Raw genomic sequence first — 26,749 nt, 5'->3', positions numbered from 1 at the left:
GAGTCCAGACCTCTCTCCAGTAGGTTAAAGACATGGGTTTATTGATGGGCACAAGTGCCCTTCGGTTACTACAGAGAGGTAAAGTAAAGAATATGGAAGGGGCACATAAATTTAACTCAGAAAAGAAATTTCAATTGCCTTTGAATAACCATTTTATATTAGTTTTATATTAAACTCCTATGTTAAATACAGAGTGGGGCAATTGAAGAAGCAGGCTCCATGCAATAGCCACTGCTCGGGGTCTCTGAGTAGGACCTCTTCCAGTTCACACTCATCGCCTTCCTGGGCCCAGCCAGAGTCTCAGCCCCGGTCACCACAGCCTTGCAGAAGTCTGGCCTGAGGACTCAGGGGAGCCCAGCAGACTGTCTAGTTCCCAGCTGCTCAGCCAGCTGAGCCCTTCCTCCAGCATATGCCATGGGGAGCACTCATCAGGGCTTAGAACTTAAATAGAATATGGTTTCTAATTGTGAAGAATTTGCGAAGAAGCTAAAATAGATTTCTAACGATGAGTTCTTGTAAATCAAACCTCATACCGGAGACAAAGCTGGTCTCACTGTCCCATTATCAGGACGGCATGGGCTCGGGGTGATTTTTCCATTCAGAGGTCAGCTTGCTTTGCGCCATCTACTCTCACTCCTGCCCACTCTCCGCTGTGACCAAGTGGCCAGAGGTAAAGGTTTAATATGTGGGGGGAAGTTTTTCCCCTATATTTGAGTAAAACCCCAGCCTCCTCCATGGAGAACTGCCAGCAGCTTGTAGCTAGTTAGTCCATCCTCACAGAGGGGAGCTGTTTCTCTTGCTCTGAGTCACCATTATCTTTCCTCCCTCTTTGGAAGATGGGCCTGGGCAAGGGGAGGGTCTAGAAATATGGTCATTCCAGATTAGAGAGGAGGAAAGATGAGTAACACGTTAGAAAACCAGGGGAAGGGATCTTGATGCTAATAATAACAGCACCCTGCATTTGCATAGCACTTGATAAACTTGCTGTGCGGCTTTGGATTTGCTTTGCGGTCTTTTAAGAACTACCCAACCTGTCTACCCGTTCTTGTCCAGTCTGTAAGTTGAGAGATATTATTTAACAGTCCTGCTCTTATTAGAAATCACTTTCAAAACAAGATACAGACTATAAACAAACTCCCGTATCCTCTCTGGACTGCGCCCCATTCTGTAGACTCCTGTGGTATCATCCATTGCGCTGATTCCCCCAAGCAATGCTGGGATGTGAGAGAGGGAACAGCTGCAGCAATTAGGAATATATGCGAAAGTTCTCCAGCTCCTTGCGGCTCAACCGGGCAGGGTTCTGGGCGTTGAGTTGTCTCTTTCCAACCTGTGAAAGAAAAGGAGAACTTCAGAACCTCCCACTTGGAGATCTTCATAGCAACCTTGGGAGGTATGAATTATTATCCCTATTTTACAGATAAAGAAAATGAAGCTTGGAGTAGTTAAATAAATAACAGGGTCAATGACTAGTAGGAAGTAAAGGAGGAGCTTGAAGCCAGGTCTTCTGGCTCCAATTCTAGTGTTTTTTTTTTAACATGACCCTGCCTAGATTGCGTTGGCCCACGCGGTGTCCTCTACAACCGTAGTCTGTCTGGTTGGCTTTAATGTGAGGCTACAGCTGAAGTGCCAGGAATCCCAGCAGGCACCCATCCACCCTGTCCCTTGTGACCACTGGCAGCCTCTTTATTGGGCCTTGGAAACTCTGGTGTATCATGAGGCTAGTGGGTGGGAGTGCCCTCCATGCCCTAATTTCTCTGGTAAAAGTGGGAAGTATTATACCTACCTCATGGCACTCTATGAGAATTAAATGAGATAATTCGCATGAAGCCACTAGCAGGCTGCCAAATACATAATACGCCCCTAATAACTGTTGAGTCCCTATTTTCCATTACTTAAATGGCCTGATGGGAATATATTCAGCTACCAGGCTCAATGGTCACTCTATAGTGTCTATCCCAGCAGCAGCTCAAGATTACCTATGCCCTAGAATGGTTCCCAATTACTTGCTAACTTCAGAAAATCATTTAGCTCTACTTACCCTCCCTTCTCTTCACCCTTGCCCCATACACCCTTGGAAGGGACAGATGTCCAGTGTACAGCCCACAACTGGAGACTAGCTGGAGGACAGCCCTAATTTAAAACACAAGCTCCCCACTGGGTATAATGTAAGACTAATGAATCACTGACCTCTACCTCTGAAACTAACAATACATTATATGTTCATTAATAGAATTTAAATAACAAATAAATAAATAAAAATCTTTAAAATGGAGATAATAAAACAACAAAAATACATTTAAAAAATAAAACTCAAGTTCCCCATTAAGAGTCCAACCCTAATACATGATATGACCTTGAATTAGACCCTTGCTTTCGTTGGACCTCAGTTTCTTTATCTTTAAAATGAAAATGTGGGTAAGAAGATCCCTCGGGGATGCCTGGGTGGCTCAGTCAGTTAAGAACCTGCCTTTGGCTCAGGTCATGATCTCATCAGGGTCCTGGGATTGAGCCTCACATTGGGCTCCATGCTCAGCAGGGAGCCTGCTTCCTTTTATTCCAAAATAAAACAATTTATTTTGTTGTTTTTCTGCTCATGCACGCGCTCTCTCTCTCTCTCTCTTTCTAATGAATAAATAAATATATTATCTTTAAAAAAAAAAAGAAGGCAGCTCCAGAATCTTACCTCTTCATAGATAGTATGACTGAAGGAAGAGCTCTGGTTCTTCTTAGATTCAGACTGCAAATTCAGACAGTAAAGAGTGCTTAACTTCAAGTTGGGAAATATCCCACTCCTAACTGATGTGAGAGGCCCCCGAAGAGACACAAGGTCCAAAAAAATCTCTGGATATTTTAGAATAGAATAGAATAGAATCTCCTGCCCCAAGAGTAAGTAATGGAGTTTATGACCTCCAGAGAAGACACAAGACATACTTGTGTGTGACATGAACCTTCTGAACCAAAGTCAGAGGTTACTCTCCCATATCCACGTGCCCCTCAGATCCGCACATGCACACATTCCCAGCACACACACAAGCATACTCACACACACGCCTTCAGACAGGCCTGATACAAATACTGCTCAGACCATGCATCTCATCAACACAGAGCATACACACACACCCCTAGTGTAAGCAGTTCTGGACACACATAAGAACTGACCCTACCACATACCCTGACCACGGTGAAACCCTAGGAACATTGGAATTCAGAAGCACTTTCAGTAGAATGTAGAATCTCCTAAACAACACCAAGCCTGTGACCATCCCTATGGCCACGTATTGCAGCAGGTAACTTAATTATAAATGTCTCTCATGGCAGAATCTTGAGCGATTGAATAACTTATTGAAAGGAGGGTGAATAAAAAGTCTGAAAAATCTGTCTTAAATCTCTCCCACATTTGACCCTGACCTGCATGTACTCAACACTTCCACAGTTTGGCATATTCCTAACTTCTCATACTACCATGTTAAGTCTAGGTCTTCATACTATGACTCCAGCCTTGGTAATACCATTCTTCCAATCCCTCTCCCACCCAAGGGGAAAAGATGACTAATGAGCACCAGGTACACAAAAGACCTGTGAGCTCAGCTCAGAGCAGGATTTGAGGGGACAGTGATGGGTTGCCTCAGCCCCAAGGCCCCCACCAGCAGATGACTGGTCAGAACATTTCTCTGGTTCCCTGAAAGTCAACATTGTGTCTCTCTAGGTCTGGGCTACTCCTCTGGCTCTGGGCTATATTCCCCCACCTTGGAAACCCCTCTAGTATCTCTTGCCGTCACCTCAGTTGGCCTGCTAAGGACAGCTTAGCCTCTCTGCACAAAGCACCACTTTTCTATCTCTGATTGTTCTTGTCCCACAGAAACTCCTAGAGACTCCTTTAATCCACTGCTGGCTTAGTCTCAGAGCTGTTCTTTTTCTCCAAACGCAATCAGAAAGGCATTTCTTCCTCATTTAAATAGAGCCATTTAACCCAAACTGCTTAGATATACACAACGGAAGGCAACTCACGGAAGTTGCCCACGCACTCTGCAAATGTGGCCCTCCCGTGCACGTGCAAAATCCACATTTGCATTCGCAGCATGCCCTGGAGGAGGAGACTCACCTTCCGGGAAGGCTGTACCAATGCATACAACGTATTGTTTTCTTGTGATGTAGGAGCAGAAGACTAAAGAGAAGAGAAATAAAGTATTTCAGGAACATAGACCCAGCAGCATCCTAGGGCCCTCAGAGGCCATTTCTTCCACCCCTCCCCCCAGCCCTGCCCAAAGAGAAGCCCGAAGTATTAGCCACAGGAACCCTGGACTCAGGAGGTCAGACACCTGAATGCCAGTCCGGCCCTGTCCGCTAAGATGTCACCTAGTCTGTACACGCATTCTCCTCTAACCTTGATAACACACCGACGAGAGGAATGATCATCCTTGGCCCCACTCCACAGATGAGGCTCCGAAAGGATAAATAACCCAAGTCAGATGGTGTAGTCACAGTAGAAGCAGAATTGAAACCCCAGACTCGCCAGAGGTGTTTCCTCAACACCTTAGTACATCCTGTTGGCAACATGCCTTCCTTCTCTGCACCTGAGCCAGGTGTCCTCAAAGGCAGGTAACCACCCTCCTTCTAAGAAGGTCCAGAGGAGGAGGCTCCTTATCACTCAGCATCTCAGGCTGAGATGAGCTCTTCCCTGCATTTATTCAGATTCCTCCTGTTGGGATGCAATGTGGCTAAAGCTAGAAAACTGGCAGATATCAGCCACTCCTGCTCTCTCCCTAAGGCTCTTGAGCTTTGACCCCACTATCAGTAAATCTCAATATCACGGGGAGCAGAAGGAGTCAGTCCCCAACTTGGGAATTCCTGAGTGGCTGTGAGGGTTGAGCACCTCCCTCCCTCCTCTGCTCCTTCTTCCTCAGCTCCTCTTCCCTTCATTGCCCTCCCTTCCCCCTCTCCTCTTCCTCCTTCTCTAGATCATTCCCTGAAACCTATCACCATTTCCCCAGGAATTTTCTTTGCCGGGCAGTTTAGCCACCACGTTGAAGAGTTTACTGCGTCCGGACTGAATTCTTTAAGAAATAAGTTATATTTATCAGAAATTGTTCATCACTGGCCACCAAGAGGCAGCGTTCCCCTCGAGAGAGATGCCCCAGTCTGGGTTAGCGATAATGTTATTTTAGCTGTCAAAATTAGAGGATGCTTCTCCAGTTTATGGTGAATTTCTATAATCCCTGAAAGTGAAAGAGGAAGGGGGCAGGTGGGGCGGAGGCCCAGAAGCCCTCTAGCTCAGCTTTGCCACTCCCCGGCTCTGCGGCCTGGAGCACATTAGTTAACCTGTGTCTGGCTCCTCATCTGAGAAATGGAGGTTGTGCTGGACCTACTTCGTGAGGCTGTTATGTGAGATTCGTTAGGAAAACAGACATAGTAAGTACCTAATAAATGTTATTGTTAAGTCATGAAAAATAAAAGAGAACAACCCAGATACCCTCTTTCCTGAAAACAGGTATAATGAGGAGCAGAGATCAAAAAAACAAAGACAACCTATAAGGGCCCCAAGTATTGGAAGTGGCAGGGAGGGAAAAACAGAAGCTGAGTCCCCTGCCAAGTTTCCTCCTCCTCCCAACTACCTGGGCCACACCTGCTGCCACGCACGGAGGGAGAGAGAAGGCCTATCTACGTCAGACTTCCCAGCCCTGTTCAGCTCTGCCAAGAGACTCCAGAGCCACACAGATCTTTTCAATTTAATGCAGCTGAGGCCAAGCTGTCCTCTAGACTCTAAGAGCCCCAGAGTCCTGCTATTCAGGAGTGTGAGCTTCCGGAAGGCCTCAGGGAGCCCTGGAGGCAGGTATGGGATGGATCCGAGACACGGAGTGGTACCTGGGACTGGATCACAGAGTAGATGGTGCTCCCTTCCCCGGGCGGATTCTGGTTCTGCTCCTGCACAAGAAATAGTAAAGGGCCACGTGGTAACGTGAGCGGAGGGCCGCGTCTGTCCAGATTTGGATGGGGTGGGGAGAGAGAGAGCAAACCAGAGGGGCTCCGGGAAGCTGGAAGGGAGGTGGTCATTAGTTGCCACAGGCTGGGGAGAGACCATAGGAGGAATGACCCACCTGCAGTAGTTAGTGTCCCACCTGGAGTAGTTGGTGTCCCACCCAAGGAACCACCCAGGTGTGAAGAGATGCACTGAGTGACCCGTCCAAGGGGAATCCTATCACTTGCTTTACTTTGGTAATTTAGAAACTTGCCTCTGCTGACTTCGCAGCCAAATTGGCCTCATTAATCACTGATAATGGGCCGAGCTCTGAGTAGGGCTGTGATCTGAGCCTTACCTCGGGCCTTGAAATTCAGAAGCTTTCATTGTTTTAAAGCCCCTTCTCTAGGCCCGGCCTTGGGGGCCAGTTTGCCCTGGGCCTCAGGCCTGCTGCCCCACAACAACCCCTGGACCTGGAGCCAAAGGCAGGGAGACCATCCCGGTCCTGGCCCCTCCTGACCACAGGAGCCCTGAGTGCACATTGCCAGGTGGGGCTCCGAAGGGGACAAGAGGAAGCCAGCAGGGTCCATTAGACAGGGAAGGAGCTAGAGGAGCAGAGAAAACCTCACTATCCTTAGAGGCTAGAAAGTCATAGACATCTGGGGGAAAAAAAAAAAAAAAAAAAAAAAACAGGATTTTCCTGCTTTGCTTCTCTGCCCAGACCTGAGTGAAGTGTCTCCAGAGAGGTCAGAACTGAGCCCCCAGTAAGAACACATGAACTCGAGATCTAAGCCTTCAGACGCAACCCTGGAGCCGGTAGGGAGGAGCCCGCAAGGGATGAGGCCGCGCAGGAGGAGCTGGAGTCAGAGGCAGAGACAGGCCTGCATCCCCGAGTCCTTGTACTCTGGCTCCCTCCACTAGTCTTCACTTCCTGAACCTAAAACCGTCCTCCCTGTGTGGGAGGAGAGGCAAGTCATCCGGAGCATTCGGGCTTCCGCCGCTGCAGGTGGATGCTCTTGCTCTCAGGAGTCTGTCCGCATCGGGTAGTGATGGAGAAAGGGTCTCCTTCGCCTGTCACCCCCGTAGTCCACCCCCCACCCCCCCCACCCTACCCCCCCACCCCAGCCGGGTTCCCCCTGAGACCAGACCCGAGGAAGCAGCTTGTCCGCTCCACCAGGCCTCCCACGTGATAAGGTGGCAAATCTCGCCCCTGTGACTTCCTGCCTCACCTCCTCAGGTCGAGCACCCAGAATGGAGGTGGGAAGGGGCCCGTGGGCCCACGCCCCCCACTCCACGTTCAGCTAGGCTCTGCACCCCCCACGCCTGGACCACTTCCTGCCCTGCTCAGCCAGAGCAGCAGGGGGCACTCTGCAGCCCCCACCCCGCAGCCCCCACCCTGCAGCCCCCACCCCGCAGCCCCCCCTGCAGCCCCCTGCAGCCCCCCCCCCCCGCACCCTCCCAGCAGCCCCCTCGCAGCCCCCCCTGCAGGCCCCTGCAGCCGCCCCCCTGCAGCCCGCCCCCCCCCCCCCCGCAGCCACCCCTGCAGCCACCCCCCACCCCCAGAAGAGTTGGCCTCGCAGAGGCCGGAGCCTTGTGCTGACCCGCCTGCTGCCTCGAGCACCCCGGGGGACCCCGGCCTGGGGGGAGCACCCCGCGGACCCCCAGAGCCCCAGCACCCCCATGCCGCTCAGGCGGCCGTCTGCTGCAGCCAGGGCGACCAGCAAGGGACCCCTAAAGGTGAACCTGGACCTGCAAGGACACGAGAGGCCGTGGCCAGATACAAGGGAGCCGGACTGGGGGCCTAGTGCGCCGGTGAGCCTGGCAGGGACGGTGCCCCGAGGGCTGCGCAGGGAGCGGGAGCAGCAACCCCCCCCCCCCCGCCCCGCCCCCGCCGCCCCGTGGGGGTGCTGGGCTCCCGCCCTCTCAGCAATTTCCCGCTTGCTGCTGCTCCTCCACCGCCGGAGCCAGGAGGCCATAGGGAGGGCAGGCCGGGGCTGGGGAGCCCTTTGAGAAGCCACCTGCGTGGTACCCGGTGTCCCCCGGTTCCTGCCCGCCGCCCGAGAAGCACCCCCAGGCTAGGAGACCGACCCCAGCCCCCGGCCTACTTGATTCCTCCCCATCTGCACGTGGTTGACATCTTCATAAACCGTCAGAGGCTCTCCCCGGCAGGCCGCTGTGGGAGGAAAGCAGCAAAGACAGAGCTGGAGAGACTTCCAGAGGGTATCCCATCCAGGCTTCTGCTTCCTCCAGTCCCACCTCCGTCCCAGGTGGCCGAGACCTTGAGGAAGGTTCTAGAAAGGAGGCAGATTAGCGCTCTCCCCAGGGTACCCACAGGGCGCGGGAGCAGCAACCACCCGACACACTGCACCGGGCAGGCAGGTCCCCCACAACCCAGCACCTGCAGCTAAACTGGCCCGTGAGGCTGTGGACATCCCGAGGGCCCCGAAGGTGTGACGTGGGAGCCAGGGCCCAGCATCTGCTGCTGCGGGTCCCCGAACATGCACAGCCATGTCCCAACGCTCCAGAGGCAAAGCAGGTGCTGTGCTCTCAGGCGCACGGCCCCGGGGGCGTCAGGTCAGCAGCAGCACCTCCTGGGGACCCTCCACTTACCTGACTGCCGCTTCTTCCTCCTCCACACACAGAAGCAGGTGAGGGTGACCAGGAACAGTATGAGTAGACAAATGCCGACGATCACCAGAAAGTACACGAAGTTGTCTTCTAGGGACCGGAAAGCACGAGGCCCGAGCTGTCAGCCCGCCTCCCTGCTTCGCACCTGTGCGAACCTGCACTCCCCTCTCACGCCCCACAAATTCACCATCAGGCCAGCTCTCTCTGCAGTTGAGTGACCTCCCCTGAGTGATGCTAAGAGCACGGATCTTAATATCTGGCAGGCCTGGCTCTGTGCCCTTGGGCAACTTCCTTAACCTCTCTGAGCCTCCGTTTTCTCACTTCTAAAAGGAGATGATGTTATCTGCACAAGGGGGTTGATTGTATGACTTAATATATGTAAAGCATCTGGCACAGCAAATGTGACAACTGTCCATCCTTTTAACTCACCAAAACCTATTGCACCCCACTCTGTGCCAGGCAAGCCCCCACTTTCCCCTTCCTGCCACTCCTCTGCTCTTCCTCATTTGAACTTCTACATTTAATATCTGTGTCACACATGTGGTCGTAGGAGCCCACGGACCAGGGAGAAGGGAAAGGAATTACGTGTTCCGAGTGCTAGCTGAGGCTCTTCACAAACAGAACCTCATCTAATCTTACCAGCAATCCTGGGAGGTACCTATTATCACTCCCATTTTACCCAAGAGAAAAATTGAGGCCCAGAGAGGGTAAGGAATGTGCCTGAGATGGCAGAGCTAGTGAATAACGAAACCATAGCTGACATGACCCAAAAGCCAGCGATCCTTGTCCCTCCAAATCGCTTCAGCTTGGTTCTCTTTTGCCCAGGAATGTCTGGTTTTGTCACCCCTATTTAACTGTAAGTTCCTTAAAGACAGGGACAGCAAGTAGGTTTTTCCCTGTAATGCCTATGCTGACACGTTAAGTATTTATCTCATAAAAATTGGTGCAAACTTAACTCGAGATAAGTCTTAGGATGAGCATAAGCAATAAATCAAGAAGTCTTCCAGAAACCCCTGTGATCATCCTGATGTTCCCACGACCCAGGGCACTGTTGTACACCATAGTTACCCCTTGGGGAACTACGTGGCTTGGGGGAGTTGTCCCTCTAGGAGGAGGAAGCAGGTCTCCAGCAGTCTCTCAGAGGAAGGAAGTGATGATGGTCAGTAGCCATGGCAGGGCTGTGACCCACCCACCAAATAACTAAGCCTTCCCTCCATGAAGAAAGACTCGCATCTCCTAGGAGATTCTTGATGGGGATAAAATTCTTCCCAGACTAAGACAGGCCTGGTTTATGGGAACCTTGTGCCCAGAGACCAGAACCACCCCAGGGAGGGGCGGCAAGGCCCTTGAGGAGGCAGCCAAGAGATCTTATACCCAAGTATCTCCTGAGCCTGATTATGGGGTCCAACACCTTCAACCCTATTAGTCCAGTGTCCCACTTACGCTTGCTGGCAGTCGGACAGCCCTGGGTGAGTCTGAGGGTGTGGTTTGCCGAGCTGACTGGATTGCTGACGTTGCAGGTATATATGTATGAGTCATTGACAACCTGCTCTTCTGATCTGGTGAGATTCATTTCTGTCTGGATCAGCTCACTCCCTCTATACCAAGCATAGCTCACGTTACCACTGCTCGAGACCGAGCAGGACAGAAACAGTTGACATGTATCTCCTTCCAGGACCCTCCACTCCTTCAGTATTTGGGGCATCTCTATATGATCTGGAAGCAGAGATTCTGATCAGAAAGGTGCTGGAGTAAGAGCCCTACAGGAGGCAGGGGGCAGGCTGAGCTGTCCTAGGGACTCACCAAATATAGAAACCTGGAAGTAGTGATTATCCACCTTCCCATTCTCATCAGTCACCTCCAGGTTGTAGCAGCCACTGTGGTTCAGCCGAACTGCCTTGATGAGAAGCGCTAAGTTCTCGGTTGTAAAACTGAGTTTACTGTCGAAATGATTACTAGTCTGCGGTACGTATTTGACATCAGACCCATTCTTCCAAGTCAGTATCACGGAAAATTCCGAAGCTAAGTACCACTTCACCTTCCATTGAGCAGAGTTTATGTGCTTTGTCGGCACCCCGAGGGGCTGTAAGAAGAGTTGCTGTCCTGAGAGTCCAACCACACGTTCAGCAGAACCTAAGGATTCCAGAAAAGAGAACCCAGGCTGGAGGTGGCAGGAAGGGTATCCGCCCAGAGCACTGCAGGCAGTTGGATGTGGCTTCCCTTGAGCCAAGAGGGTGGGGCTATGTTTGGGGAGATCAGAGCCTAAGAGAACCTGAAGGTGTACTTCGCTTTCCTGTCTCCTCTCTCCCCAAACTCTGTGTCCCTCATCTGAAGGAGCCCACCAGCCAGTAATAATAGCTAAAAATCTCCTGACCTCTTACTGTGGGGCAGCAGGTTTTAAACACTTTCTAGGTTTTAACCATGTTTAACTACGTATTTTAACAATGACCCTAAGGAAAAAAAACAAAAACAAAAACAAAAACAAAAACAAAAAAAAAATGACCCTAAGAGAGTTTTATCCCCATTTTACAGGTGGAAAAAAAAAAATGAGTAGAAAGAACTTGAAACTAACTAGCCCAAGTTACACAGTGAGAAAGATGAGCTTGAAATCCGGCCAGTTTAGCTGTAGAGGACGACTTCTTAACCACAATGGTTTGAACGTGGTATCCGACATTCCTCCCTCCCCGCAGTGCTGAGATGACCACTAGCGGCCTGTGGTGACTGCTGGAAATTCTGAATGGCCAACGAACCTTCTAACCTGAATTCATAGCTCCTTCTTCTGTCCTCCCACAGAACTAGATTCATAATCCTCTCTTGTAGCACTTAGCACATCAAACTGTGATCATTAGTCATTAACGTTTGCCAGCTTTTGAGTCACTAGAAAGTCTCCACAGGGATTGCTCCCTTAAGAATAATTAGAGAAAAATAAAACTACATGGCCTTGATATATCCCGCATTTGTCCTCTCCAGAGATCAAGATGTGTGCTAAAAAAATTAGGGTGTGATATAGAGCTGCTAGTTATTGCTTACCGAGGAAAGCCCAGTCAGTAAAGAAAAATGGAGGTTTCAGCGGCCATTTTTAGCAAGCAATAGTGGATGCAGGAAATACAAAGTTTTGCCAGGGAGCATCAGAGAGAATTTAGAAGAAGAATGGGAGATGGGGATTGTTATACAAACAGATCTGTTAAAATCGAGGACAGGACGTTAAGAGGATAGCAATGGAGAGAAGGATTTTTAGATCTTCACATACATTATAAACGCGCTCACTCCCAACCACACCTTCATCCTGGCATTTCCTCAGAAGCCAGAGTAAATAATTAAGAGAATTATTTGGTTGATAGATTGTGTTTCTTTAATCTTGACTCTGAAGAATAAAACACATAGGGTTCCAGGGCACCTGGCTGGCTAGTCAGTAGAGCACGCAAGTCTTGATCTTGGGGTCGTACGTTCAAGTCTTACACGGGTGTAGAGATTACTTAGAAAAAAAATCTTTGAAAAAACAAACAAGAGCATCTGGGAAGCTCAGTCGGTTGAATGTCTGCCTTAGGCTCAGGTCATGATCCCAGGGTCCTGAGATAGAGCCCCCATGTCGGTCTCCCTGCTCAGTGGGGAGTCTGCTTCTCCCTCTCCCTCTGCTGCTCCCCCTGCTTGTCTCCTCTCTCTCTCTCTCTCTCTCTCTCTCTCTTTCTCTCTCTCAAATAAATAAATAAATTCTAAAACAAAACAAAACACATGGGGTTCCTATTCATATTTCCATGATTTGAACTGGCTCTGCCCTTTGCTAAACCAGAAACAGAGACTGTGTCTTTGTCTCCCATAGTTCTATATATATGAAAATAGGTCAACAGGCACAATCAAGCATTACACAAAGATCCTGAAAACAATCCCCACTGGTTACAATCCCCAGTGTAACCAGGGCCCTGAAGAGTTGTGGCCTCTTTGTGTACAAGACATGGTTCCCTACTCCAGAGAATTTGTGATCCAAAAGCAGAAAACACTTTTACTCCACAATATATACTTAATAGTTGAGATAGATAATCATCTAAAGGGGTGCCTGGGTGGCTCAAGCGGTTAAGGGTCTGCCTTCAACTCAGGCCATGATTTTCAGGGTCCTGGGATAGAGCCCCGCATGGGGCTCCCTGCTCAGCGGGGAGTCAGCTTCTCTCTCTCCCTCTGCCCCTCACCCCCATTCGTGCTCTCTCTCTCTCTCACTCTACTCTCTCTCCCAAATAAATAAAATCTTTTAAAAGATTTTAAAAACAATCATTTTAAAAAACAATCATTTAATGACTTCTAATTATGATAATGAAGACCACATTAAGACATGCTAACCAACCCTCCCATGGAGAATAACCAAAAAAAAAAAAAAAAATTGGCAAAATATAAAAGCATGTTGCTAAAGGCATCAGGGAGCTAATAAAGCAGTGAAATACTATGAGGCCAAGATCTGGAAGAAGGAAATTCAGAGAGGTGAGACCAGCATTTTTGACTCCTCTTCCCTGGAGGTTTGCAATAAACTCAAGAAACTAAAAGGACACAAAGTTCAGGGATCTTGTGTAAAGAAGTGGGTATATGCCAGTTAAGCGATGCACTCTTAATTTCTGCTGAGGTCATGATCTCAGAGTTGTGAGATGGAGCCCAGAGTCAGGCTCTGTGCTCACCAAGGAGTCTGCTTGAGATTCTCTCCCTCTCCTGCCCCTCCTCCCCTTCAAATAAATAAATGAATGAATAAAATCTTTAAAAAGAAAAGAAGTGGGTATACCTAAATCCATCAGATTTGGGGTTGGTATCATAAAGGGCTACACACTGAGGGTAAGAGCAAGCAAGAAATAGACCAACTCTCACAGGAACTGAAGCTTAGTTTTGAATCATCCCAACTCTTAATTGGATTAGAGTAATCTAGAATTTCTAGTATTTCTAACTTGGCTGCCTACTAGAGGCAAATATAAATTATTCCTGGAGGAAAATAACATCAACGCAAGCATTAAATTATTTCTAAAATGTTGAGGGGTGCCCTAGTGGCTCAGTCAGTTAACTGTCTGCCGACTCAGGTCATGATCTCGGGGTCCCGGTATAAAACCTCACATTGGACTCCCTGCTCAGCAGGAGGGCTGCTTCTCCCTCTGTTCCTCCCCCCACCCCACTTGTGTGCACTCTCTCTCCCTCTCTCTCAAATAAGTAAATAATCTTCTAAAAAATTATTCCTAAGATTTTCATACATAATGTCCAAAATGAAATAAAAAACAAACAAGCCTAAGGAGAGGAGACATGTACAAAACTCAAAAAGAAAAAATAATAGAAATAGGCTTAAAGGGCATCTAGATAACTGTATAATTCTATTTAATGTTTCAAGGAATTAAAATTTAAAGTTTGAGAATTTCAGCAGAAAATCAATATGATAGAATGTAAAAATGGCCATGCCCCTTGCAATGTGGCTTTGTAACTCCACTCATCATCGAGAGATGGGGCTCACTTCCCCATCTCCTGTAACTGGGCTGGCCTTCTAATACAGGGCAGCAAAAATGACATTATGCCAGGGGCGCCTGGGTGGCTCAGTCAGTTAAGCATCTGACTTTGGCCCAATTTCTGATCTCAGGGTCCTGGGATTGAGCCCCACCTCAGGCTCCACGCTCAGCGGAGAGTCTGCTTCTCTCTCTGCCTCTGCCCCTCCCCCCCATTCATGCTCTTTCTGTCTCTCAAATAAATAAATAAAATCTTTTTTTAAAAAGAGAGAGAAAGGACACAGAGATGGAAAATATTATACAACAGAGGATCAACAAGCCATTTTTTATTTTATAAAAAAAATGAAGTATGGTTAATGCATAGATTGATGAAAAGAAATGTGAAAAGATACAAATAAGCAATATCAGAATTTTTTAAAGATATCACCACAGATCCTACAGATACTAAGATTTTAAGATACAAGCATATAAGAGCGTATAAACTGCTTTCCATCAATAAATTTTAAAATTGAGATTAAATAGAAATTTTCTATTAAGTAAATTGAATCTATATTGAAAAACTTTCTCTCAAAGTAAACATCACTGGTTAACTCTACAAAATATTTAGAAAGAAGTAACTCCAATCTTATACAAAAGCTTTCAGAGATAGAAGTAGATAATACTTCTGAACTTGTTTTATTAGGTTAACATAGTTATTAGGTAGACACCAAAATCTGCAAGGTTGTCACAAGAGAAGAAAATTAAAGGCTCTTTCACTCAGAACCATAGGTGCAAAAATCCTAAGCAAAAGATGTACAAACAAAATAGAGTAAAATATATAAAGAAACAAGAAAGTGCAGCCTATTTACAAGGGAGGAAAAGAAAGTAACAGAAACTGCCCATGAAGAATCGTAAACATTGGACTTAATAGGCAAAAACTTTTTAAATTTATTTATTCATGAGAAATACACAGAGAGAGACAGGCAGAGACACAGACAGAGGGAGAAGCAGACTCCTCACAGGGAGCCCAATGTGGGACTCGGTCCCTGAACCTGAGATCATGCCTTGAGCTGAAGGCAGAAGCTCAAACCACTGAGCCATCCAGGCTTCCCTATTTTTTTTTTTAAGTTGTCTCCATATCCACCATGGAGCCCAACACAGGACTTGAACTCACAACCCTGAGATCAAGACCTGAGCTGATATCAAGAGTCAGACCCTTAACCAACTGAGCCACCCTGGCACCCCTAGTCAAAAACTTCATATCAGCTGTCCGAAATTTAACAACACAACTACATCAATTAAAATTATTCAAGTTGAGGGGGATCCCTGGGTGGCTCAGTGGTTTAGTGCCTGCCTTTGGCCCAGGGCGAGATCCTGGAGACCTGGGATAGAGTCCCACATCGGGCTCCCGACATGGAGCCTGCTCCTCCTTCTGCCTCTCTCTCTCTGTGTCTTTCATGAATTAATAAATAAATAAAATTTTTTAAAAGATTATTCAAGTTGAGGAATAGAAAGAGAAAAGAATGAAGAAAAATAAGGAGCCTAAGAGACCTGCGGGATGCCAGCAAATATACCAACATGCGCATAATGGGAGCCCAAGAAAGAAAGGAAAGAGACAAAGGGGCAGAAAGAATATCTGAAGAAATAATGCCCCAGAACTTCCCAAATTCAATAATACATGAATATACATATCCAAGAAACTCAATGAATTCCAAATAAGTTAGACACAAGAGATCAATACCAAGATATAGTCTAAAATGTCAAAAATCAAAGACAGAGAATCTTGAAAGCAACAAGAGAAAAGCAACTTGTCATGCACAAGGAATCCCCAGTAAGATTAACAACCAATTTCTCTTCAGAAACCGTAAGGCTAGAAGGCAGTGAGATGATGTATGTAAAGCGCTGAAAGTTTGTGGAGGCCACCAACCAAGAATTCTATGTCCAACAAAATTATCTCACAAAAAAAAAAAATGAAGACATTCCCAGACAAATAAAAGCTGGGAGTTGTTGCTAACAGGTCTATAAAGCAGGCCTATCCTACCCTATAAAGCAGGACTAAAGAGATGAAGGCACCAGGCAGTAACCCAAAGTCACGTGAAGAAATAAAGAACAGTGCTGAACGGAATTATATAGGTAACTACCACAGCCAGCATTATTACTTTTTGGTTTGTAACTCTTTTTTATGATATGGGGGAAAAAAGAGCTTAAAACAGCAATTATAAATCCACGCTAATAGGCACACATTGTATAAAAACGTCATTTGTGCCAACATAAAGTGGAGAAGAAAGAGTTGGTAGTAATTCAAATTAGCACCACTCCCTAACTTCCAGAGGGGAGACAGGGCTAGAGTTATTAACCAATCATGCTTATGGGATCATGGGATACTCTTGAGGAATCCTCCATAAAATCCCAATACCATAGGTTTTGGGGATTTCCAGGTAGGTGAACCCATCCCACTAGAACGACACACCCCAATTTCATGGGACAGAAGCTCTTGTATTTAGGACCCTCACTCCCAGACCTTGCCCTATGTACCTCTTCATCTGTACCCTTTATCACATCCCTTAATAAGCTGGTAAACATAAATATCTCCCTGAGTTCTGTGAGCTGCTTCCACAAATTAATGGAACCAGAAGAAGGGGTGGTCACTGGAACTTTTGACCTATAACCAGTTGGTCAGAAGCACAGATGACAACCAGGGCTTGTGACTGGCATCTGAAGCAGGGAGCCACACAGTCTTGCGGGACTGAATCCTGAACTTGTGAGATCTGATGCTATCTCTGGACACACAGAGTCAGCATTGAGTTGAATTATAGGACACTAGGACAATTATAGGACAATTATAGCTGGTGTCACAGAGAACTGCTTTCAGAAACCCCACACACTGTTGGTGGCCAGAGGTGTCAGAGTGAAGTGTTCCGCGTGAGTGGTAAAGGAGTCATACAGGAAAGGAAGGCAAGAGGGGAAACACTAGGTAGTGCGATACAGTTTTTTAAATGCAAGGAAAGTGAACTAAGAGTGGAAAGCCAGCAGAAAAGGAGCGGTTTGAAGAAAAGTCAGAGTCATCATCAGGGACAGAAAAGTCCCGGGCTGGCCTCGTGGATGAAGTAGTGATGTCCAGAGCATGCAGGAAAGGATGAGCCAAGCAGAGGTTAATGGGGTTGCTTATGGGAGCAAATGAGGTCGTTGACATTGGGGAACCCCTCACTGGTGTTTCTGACGTTGGGGAATGGTTGGTGGGAATCCAACCCAGGTGTCTGCTTTCCTGCAGAAGGTGGGTATAAGTTGATGGAGCCTGTGACCATGGAACTGGCCCTCAACAAGATGGTGAAGGTCTGGAATCATCTCTCTGGGAAATGGGAAGAGCTGAGGGCCAAAAGCAAGGAATCCCAGGACACCGAGGGCCTGGCTGAGAATGGAGGCTCTGAACTGGTCGTTGCTCTTTGGTGCTGAATTTCCTCCCGCAGCCCTCACCAGCCTGGTGTGGGGAGAAAGATCAGAGTGGGGCAGGGCTGGGAGGGGATGGGGGCAGATGTTGTAGGGAAGGAACAGTGGAAGAGCAAGCAGGCAAGGTACTATGTACCGGGTGCTGGGACTCAGTCCCGTCCCAAAGGGCTTATACACCAAATGGAGAGACAAGAAACACTGGTATGAAAATAACTTTCATACAAGTTACCTCAGCCTGTGTGAGAGGTAGGAGAGGCTCTGACAAAGAGTCCTGGCTTGTTCGGAGGGGAGAGCCACAGCAGATTCCGGTGGTCAGGGGAGGCCCTGGGGCTGCCACCGCTGCTGTTGCTACTGTTCAGCAGCTTTGGGGCCCCTCTTCCGGTGGTTAAGAACAAATGGGATAAAACAGTAACTCTGCAGAGGGAGAGCAGACAGCACGGGTGGGGGGGGGCGCCTGTCAAGAAGATCTGACCAGCAGGGAGTCCCACTCAGCCTGAGCTCAGGTGCAGGAGCTGCAGCCTCCAAAGCTGTGCAGGGTCCACAGTCAGCTCTGTTGACTCTGACCCACGCTGCTGGTGGAGGAGGGGTGAGGCCTGAGTGCCTGGGAGGGGGCGGAGGAGAGTCTCAGAGCAGCATACTTCCACCAGCCAACAAAAGGATGTTGAGGTTTTCTCAGCTTGGGGTTGTGCCACTAGGCGTAAGGTGAAGGCAATAGAGGGAGCACCCGCTGGGGACTATGTGAGCAGAACCCAGTGAGATCCCAAAAGTGCTGGGGCAGGGCCCGCCTCAGTCAAAGCAAAAGCATAAAGCCAATAAAGCACCCTCCAGGGCCCACATCCCATTTCATCTCTCCTCTTCTTCTCCACTTAACCCCACACTTGGGGGGTTTCGCTGGCCATATTGACTCCTCTCCTCAGACAGTGCAACCCCTTATCCTCTATTGACCTTACTCAGCCCATGGCCCTCCCAACTCCTTGTAGCAGTTAGCTGAACCAGCTTCTTTATGCTCTTTCTCCAAGCTAACAGGTGGACTTGCTTTTCATTTCCCATCCAAAACCTATGGTTTCCCTACATCCGTTCCACTGTTCCCTCTACTCACATTATCTTTCTACCTCACCCCCTCTCCTGAGCAATTCTGCATCCCCCTAGAAGCATCCCACCTCCCCCTAGAAGGAATCTCCATTTTCACAGCTCCCTTTGTGCTCTAAATGGATCTTGCCTGTCAGTGACACTTCCTTTATAATTATTGCTTCACATACTAATTTTCCTCTAACTGTTTTAAAGATTCTTAAGGGGGCAGCCCCGGTGGCGCAGCGGTTTAGCGCCGCCTGCAGCCTGGGGTTTGATCCTGGGGACCCTGGATCGAGTCCCACATCAGGCTCCCAGCATGGAGCCTGCTTCTCCCTCTGCATGTGCCTCTGCCTCTCTCTCTCTCTCTCTGTGTGTTTCTATGAATAAATAAATAAAATCTTTTAAAAAAAATAAAATAAAATAAAATAAAGATTCTTAAGAAAGGACACCCAGGTGGCCCAGCGGTTGAGTGCCTGCCTTTGGCTCAGAGCATGATCCCGGAGTCCTGGGATCGAGTCCCACATCGAGCTCCCTGCATGGAGCCTGCTTCTCTCTCTGCCTGTGTCTCTGCCTCTCTCTGTATCTCTCATGAATAAATAAATAAAATCTTTTAAAAAATAAAATAAGGCTTCTTAAGGATACAATCAACATGTTTCATCTCTGCTTCATCAACAGAATCTTACATAGTTCTTGGAACATAGTAAAGGCTTAATGAAGTTAATTAATTAATTAATTAATTAAACTCAAGAATGTGTCTCAGCTAACTCCTAGAAATTAGTCTACTGCAGGAATTTTGTGCAGAATATCAGGGAGGCTGCAGAGATGCGGCTCCCTTGGTTTTGGCCTTAGCCTTCCAGACTCCACACTCCTGCACCTTCACTTCCCATTTTCAGGGCCTCAAAAGGAAAGTCAGCAGCCCTGAAGCATCATGAGGCTCTCATATACCGGTTGGTTCAATCACTTTGGCAAGCAGTTGGCCAGCATCTGCTGCAAGTCACACAAACCCCATGATTCTACACCTAGCGATAAACCCCAACAGACATTCATAAAAGAAAAACATGTACAACAGGCTACTAGCAGCATTATTATAATGAGGGGGGGCAACCCAAAGATTCATCAATAGCAGAATTGATAAATAAACCTCTGTACAGTCCTACACTGAAGTGCCATGAAACGACCATGTGTAAGTAGTAACATAAATTTCATCAGATGTTGAGCAAAAGAAGCCAAACACAGGGCACATACCCTTTACATACAGGCCAAACTAACCTGTGATGGCAGAAGTCAGAATAGTGGTAGCATTTTTGAAAGAAGGAAAAGCTAATGCATGGAGAGAATGTGTGGTAGACACACAAACATGTCCATTTAACAGTAACACATAGAGATGTGTGTTTCTAATTTTGCATGCTTTTCTCTGCATGTATCACACTTTTTTTAAAGATTTATTTATTTATTTATTTATTTATTTATTTATTTATTTATTCATGAGGGACACACAGAGAGAGGCAGAGACATAAGCAGATGGAGAAGCAGGCTCCTCACAAGGAGCCTGATATGGGACTTGATCCGAGGACCTGGGATCATGCCCTAAGCTGAAGGTAGCCGCTCAACCACTCAGCCACCCAGGCATCACACTTTAATAAAAATGTCTGTTGGGGCGCCGGGGTGGCTCAGTGAGCGAAGCATCCGACTCTTGATTTTGACTTAGGTCATGATCTCAGGGTTGTGAGATCAAGCCCCCCCAACGGGCTTCAGGCCCAGCGTGGAGTCTGCTTAAGATCCTCTCTCTCCTTCTCCGTCTACCCTTCCCTGCTTATGCTCTCTCCCTCTCTCTAAAAATAACAAAATTTGGGACGCCTGGATAGCTCAGTGGTTGAGCATCTGCCTTCAGCTCAGGGCATGATCCCTGGTTCAGGGATCAAGTCCCACATGGGGCTCCCCGTGAGGAGCCTGCTTCTCCCTCCGCCTATGTCTCTGCCTCTCTTTCTGTGTGTCAAATAAATAAATAAATAAATAAATAAATAAATAAATAAATAAAATCTTTAAAAATAAATAAATAGGGGATCCCTGGGTGGCACAGCGGTTTGGCGCCTGCCTTTGCCCCAGGGCGCGATCCTGAAGACCCGGGATCGAATCCCACGTCAGGCTCCCGGTGCATGGAGCCTGCTTCTCCCTCTGCCTGTGTCTCTGCCTCTCTGTGTGTGTGTGTGTGACTATCATAAATAAATAAAAATTTATTTTAAAAATAAATAAATAAATAAAAGTAAAATAAATAATTAAAAATAAATAAATAAGATTAAAATAACAAAAAGTAAATTAAACTTTTAGATGTCTGTTTATGAAGACAATGGTCCAGCAATGCCCAGAGTCACTTCTATGGAACCAGTTCCCTCCAGGAGGGTGCTGCAGCCCTGAGTTCTCTGAGTCCCAGTCCGTTCCCTGTGCCCAGTGACTTCATCATTCACTTTGTTTCAGGGGAGATGCAGTGAGGAAGAGATGAACAAAAACAACTACAGTCTTCTTAGGATTTGCCTGGGTCCCCGCCAGAGCAGATGGAATCAGAGACTCCTTCCTGAGACGTGAAAATTTCAACACAATCTGTAAGAACAGCCAGCAAGCATGCCTTAGAGCTAATCCATGAGATGCTGCCCTGCCCTTTTATGCTGTCTACTGCTCCTGGGTGTACACAGTCTCCAGTGTGTCCTTTGGGGTTCACTCAAAATGCACACTCAAACCTGAATTTAGAGCCCAGACCCACCCCTGGGCAGCCATTTGAAGGTCCCTGTTCCCCAATACATCTGACTTCAAAATCACCCCAATCTGTTTCTAAGAATGCCTAAAAATAATTCATTTTATTCACTCAGTTAGCATTTCGAGTACCTACTGTGTGGGCACAGTGTAGCTGTAATTATGTATTGAGTCCTGTAGTAGATATCAGCTCTGTGAAGGAGGGGCCCATGTATTGATTCACCATCGAATTCTCAATACCTAGCCCAGGGCCTGGCCCAAAGGTGTGCATCAGGGAAGGACTGGGAATCAAGAGGGAGATGTCCCTGTGAAAACAATTTGAATATTCTACATTATACAATGTAATAATAGGATTAAGTGTCTTGAATATGTGTTCTTTTAAGTTAAAAATATTGCATTCTCCCAAAGATCCCAGTTGGAACAATGAGAAAACCCTCAGAAAAGAGTCTCCATTTAAAACATCAACTCATGCAGGATTTTCTAACTCACTTTCAACTCAAGTGACTAGCCCACAAATTAGTCACTCTTCTTGCCTCTGATCACAAAACTAAGTGAAACATAGACCCTACCTCCAAAGAACTGAGCAACATGAGCAATCATTTGGAGGGACTTAGTGTAAGAACTTTCTAAGCATGTTATAATACCACACCTCACCTATGCTCACACATTCCTATGGAGCATGCACCACTGTTGACTTCACTTTATGAATGAAAAATCTAAAATATAAGAGGTTAGTTAGCTTCTTCAATGCCACAGAGGGAGTACGTGGCTTAAAATCTAGAACAGAGGATGCCTGGGTGGCTCAGCGATTAAGTGCCGCCTTCAGCCCAAGGCGTGATCCTGGAGTCCTGGGATCGAGTCCCACATCAGGCTCCCTGCGTGGAGCCTGCTTCCCCCTCTGCCTGTGTCTCTCCTCTCTTTCTATGTGTCTCTCATGAATAAATAAATAAAATCTTATTAAAAAATAAAATCTAGAACAGCTTCAGGGCACCTGGATGCTCAGTCCATTAAGTGTCTGCCTTCAGCTCAGGTAATGATCCCAGGGTCCTGGGATCCAGCCCTGCATTGGGCTCCCTGCTGAGCAATGAGCTTGCTTCTCCCTCTCCCTCTCCCTCTGCCTTCTCACCCCCTGCTGTGCTCTCTCTTTCTTTCTCTCTCTCTCTCTCTCTCTCTCTGTCAAATGAATAAATTAAAGCTTTTAAAAAAAAATAAAATAAATAGGATCCCTGGGTGGCGCAGTGGTTTAGCGCCTGCCTTTGGCCCAGGGCACGATCCTGGAGACCCGGGATCGAGTCCCACATCGGGCTCCCGGTGCATGGGGCCTGCTTCTCCCTCTGCCTGTGTCTCTGCCTCTCTCTCTCTCTCTCTGTGACTATCATAAATAAATAAAAATAAATAATAAAAATAAAAAATAAATAAATAAATAAATAAATAAATAAATAAATAAATAGGGCAGTCCAGGTGGCTCGGTGGTTTAGCACCGCCTTCAGCTCAGAGTGTGATCCTGGAGACCCAGGATCGAGTCCCACGTCAGGCTCCCTGCATGGAGCCTGCTTCTCCCTCTGCCTGTCTCTGCCTCTATCTCTCTCTGTGTCTCTCATGAATAAATAAATACAATATAAATAAATAAATAAATAAATAAATAAATAAATAAATAAATAAATAAAATCTAGAACAAGCTTCTCTCACCAATGAAACTCGCCATTAGACAAACTCTCACTTTCTTCTATGGATTAAAGTATCCACCCTTCCATTCATTCAATAAGTATTTAGTGAATTTTAATTGTGCAAGATACTGTTCCAGAGGCTGAAGATACAGCAATGAACAAAACAGACAAAAGCCCTGGTCTTGAGGAGCTTACATTCTAGTGAGGTAAAGAGGAGCCTGGGAGACAGAAAAGAAATCAAAGGTGGAAACAATAGAGCATGTACAATGGAGATGAGGACTACAGAGAAAAATAAGCGAAGGGGGATAAGGCATTACAGGATAACGAGGTTGACATTTTTAGTGGAAGTCATCACCAAGAAGGTGGTATTTGAGCAGAATCATGAGGGGCTGAGGGAGCAGGCCAGGTGGCCAGCAGGGAGGTGGCATTCCAGGTAGAGAAAACTGGGTGCAAACCATAGAGTGCAGTGCTCTCCGGGAGCAGCAGGTCAGAGATGCTGAACTCAGGACATGCAAGAAAGGAGAGAGGAAGGGGAGGAGGGCTCAGGGAGGCCAGATCACATAGACCACTGTGAAATGTGTGGCTTTTACGCAACATGCAGAAGCCTTTTGAAAAGGCTCTGCAAAGCTCTAGAGTGATAGGAGCTTCTTACAAATACATTATGTATATTAAATTCTTCAGTAAGCCAAGTTTAAAAAAACAAGATTTCACTGCTGTCATATGCCCTGATGGGATGCCCTGAAATAGATACAGCATCCCAAAAAGCATAGCCCAGCTCACACGAGGAAACCTTACACAAACCCAGATTGAAAAGCCTTCCACAAAACAACTGACTTGTACTCCAAAAAATGTCAAAGTCATAAAAGATAAAGAAAGGCTGGGAAGTAGTTTTAAAAAACATAATAACAACAAAAAGGATGGCTGGCTGGGTCGGTCAGTAGAGCATGTGACTCTTGATTTTGAGGTTGTGAGTTCAAGCTCCACGGTGGATGGGAAAGCCTACTTTAAAAAAATTTTTTTCTAATAGGAAAATAAAAGACATAGCAAAAAAAGGCATAACAACTGAAAGTAATACATGATCCTGATCGGATTCTGCATTGGGGAGGGGAGTGCCATAGAGCACATTACTGGGACAATCGGTAATATTTAAATACAGACCGTGTATTTAATCGTATCAATGTTATTTTTTTAAGATTTTATTTATTTATTTGACAGAGAGAGAGAGAGCACACATAGAGGGAGTGGCAGATAGAGAGAGAGGAGAAGCAGGCTCCCCCCAGAGCAGGGAGCCTGATGCAGAACTCGAACCCAGGACCCTGGGATCATGACCTGAGCCGAAGGCAGATGTTTAACCAACTGAACCACCCAGGTGCCCTAATTGTATCAATGTTAAATTTACTAAATTTGATAATTGTGCTGATATGATATTTTATTATATGGGAAAGCCCATGTTCTTAGAAGATTCAGGCTTTAAAATTTAAGAGTAAAGGGACACGATGTCCGCAACTCACTCTCAAATGGTTCGGCAAAAATTAATATTATTATACTTTTTTTCTATGTTTTTTAATTTAAATTTTGTTAGCTAACATACTTCTTATACGTTTATACCCACACACCTATATGAGGACAAAGAGAAATAAAGCAAATGTGATAAAATGTTAACAACTGATGAATCCAGGCAAAGAAAATATAAGAATTCTTTTGTGCTATACTTGCAACTTCTCTGGAACTCTGAAATTATTATTTTAAACTTTTTATTTTAAAAATTTAGGGTTAAAAATTTTAAAAAAGAAAAATAAAAATAAAAATTTAGGGTTGCCTGGATGGCTCAGTTGGTTAAGCATCTGACTCCTAGCTCAGTTCTTAATCTTAGAGTCACAAGTTCAAGCCCCATGTTGGGCTCCTTGTTGCATGTGGAGCCTACTATAAATCAATCAATCAATGTTTAAAAATTAGGAGCACCTGGGTGGCTCAGTGGTTGAGCATCTGCCTTCAGCTCAGGTCGTGATCACGGGGTCCTGGGATCGAGTCCTACACCAGGCTCCCCATAGGGAGCCTGCTCCTCCCTCTGCATGTCTCTGCCTCTCTCTCTGTGTCTCATGAATGAATAAATAAAATCTTTATTTAAAAAAAATATATATTACTTATTTATTTATTCATGAGAGACACACAGAGAGAGAGGCAGAGACACAGGCAGAGGGAGAAGCAGGTTCCATGCAGGGAGCCCGACGTGGGACTCGATCCTGGGACTCCAGGATCACACCCTGGGCCAAAGGCAGGTGCTAAACCGCCGAGCCACCCAGGCTGCCCCAATAAATAAAGCCTTAAAAAAAAAATGCTTTTGTTGGGCAGCCTGGGTGGCTCGGCAGTTTAGCGGCACCTTCAGCCCAGCCCGTGATCCTAGGGACCTGGGATCGAGTCCCACGTCGGGCTCCCTGCACGGAGCCTGCTTCTCCCTCTGCCTGTGTCTCTGCCTCTCTGTCTGTGTCTCTCATGAGTAAATAAGATATTTTTTTTAAAAAATGCTTTTGTTACAAATGCCGGTCCCCCTCAGTGCTCTGGAGCCTAGATTGTCTTGGAGGACACAGGACTGCCCACGGTGGGTCTACCTCGGGTTTGTACCGGGCCCTGGACACACCCCACCCTGTGCCCCCCTTTCCTCCCCTTGCACTGAGGGTGCCCTCCACTCACCCCTCGCCGCCGACCTAGAGTGCAGCCTCCCATCTCAGAGCCCCCTCGACGCCGGGGCTGGAGGAAGGGGGAGCAGCCCCCAGCTGAGCTGGTCCCTGCGGAGTTTTCCATGTGCTCTGGAGCTTCCTGCCATTGTCTCCCTATTCCCCCTTCCCCGCCTCCTGCTCCAAGCCAGCATTTCCCTAATAATTTTCAGGTTCTTGTAGCCTCTGGGCTCCTGGAGGTCGCTGATGGAGGAGAGACGGGGCTATGCGGACAGTCGGCATCACCCTCGCCTCGTCCTCGCTGTCTCCCTGCCTCAGCGACCATCTGTCAATCTCCGATTCCAGAACCACCAACTTCCTTAGAGAAACCCGAGCCCAGGGGCCACTTCTCTCTTCTGGTCGCGGTACCAAGTTGAGGCTGTTCCCTTCGTCCTTCCTACAGCCAGCAGAGGGGCCGGCGTCTCCCCAGCGCCCACAGGGCCCCCGGAGCCGGTGGAAAGCAGTGCCCGGGCCCCAGCTGCCCGGGTGGCGGACGCTCAGCCAGATGCCCTCGGGGGGCCTCCAACCCGCTGTCTGACCTGCCCCCCCCAGCCGTCGAGGCCCCAGTGGCCCAGTGCCAGCCCACCAGTAAGCAGCCCAATCCAGGGGCTCCGGCTTCTGATCTCCATGGCCCAAGTCCTTGCCACCCCCCCATGCTGGGCCGGGGCCCCTTACCTTGGCCCCGATGCCCCTGGAGGAGCAGGAGGAGGGTGAGGGCGAGAGCCTGCCCCAACATCCCCAGAGGACCGGGCGCTCCTCTCCCGCCAGACGCGCTGCAGGTGCACAGGCTTAGCAGCCGCCAGCCAGGCGACGGGGAGCAGAACTGCCTCGCTCTTTGTCCGGCCACAATTTCCTCAACTCAAGGCTGTTCTCAACGGCTGAGAGCGAACAAGACCACGGAGAAAGCCCCAGTACCTGGACCTGGTCCTACAGCTCGCACGAGCTCAGTACTCAAACTGGGCCTCAAGTGGGCGGGTGCTGAGTTCACAGTGACTCACAAAACCAGCTTCGAAATCCTGTCCATTGCTCGGCCCCGGGCAGGCTGCCTGGTTCAAGGGACAGACGACCAAGAAATGC

General features: G+C 47.6%; 1 protein-coding gene across 1 annotated transcript; it reads right to left on the bottom strand.

Annotated features, from left to right (window-relative positions):
- Positions 1-20: 20 nt before the first annotated feature.
- CD244 (CD244 molecule) lies at positions 21-26,749 on the bottom strand. Its single transcript, XM_038586326.1, has 9 exons — positions 26,348-26,749; positions 10,388-10,717; positions 10,028-10,300; positions 8,567-8,674; positions 8,062-8,129; positions 5,863-5,922; positions 4,103-4,165; positions 2,684-2,737; positions 21-1,327 (listed from the first exon to the last, which is right to left on the bottom strand). Exons 1-9 carry the CDS (start codon positions 26,406-26,408, stop codon positions 1,247-1,249), a joined length of 1,098 nt encoding a protein of 365 aa, XP_038442254.1. The 5' UTR covers positions 26,409-26,749; the 3' UTR covers positions 21-1,246.

The sequence above is a fragment of the Canis lupus genome, chromosome 38, assembly GCF_011100685.1.
Source record: "Canis lupus familiaris isolate Mischka breed German Shepherd chromosome 38, alternate assembly UU_Cfam_GSD_1.0, whole genome shotgun sequence".
In the NCBI taxonomy this organism is placed as follows: Eukaryota; Metazoa; Chordata; class Mammalia; order Carnivora; family Canidae; genus Canis; species Canis lupus.
This window is presented reverse-complemented; position numbering and strand designations above follow the sequence as displayed.

Excerpts from the sequence above, each read along its gene's own strand:
- CD244 (XM_038586326.1), bottom strand. The coding sequence starts at position 26,408 with ATGTTGGGGCAGGCTCTCGCCCTCACCCTCCTCCTGCTCCTCCAGGGG. Across the intron at positions 8,130-8,566 it reads GAGGAAGAAGCGGCAGTCAG|CGGCCTGCCGGGGAGAGCCT; the intron begins GTAAGTGGAGGG and ends TTCCTCCCACAG. Across the intron at positions 4,166-5,862 it reads ACTCTGTGATCCAGTCCCAG|TCTTCTGCTCCTACATCACA; the intron begins GTACCACTCCGT and ends TCTTCTCTTTAG.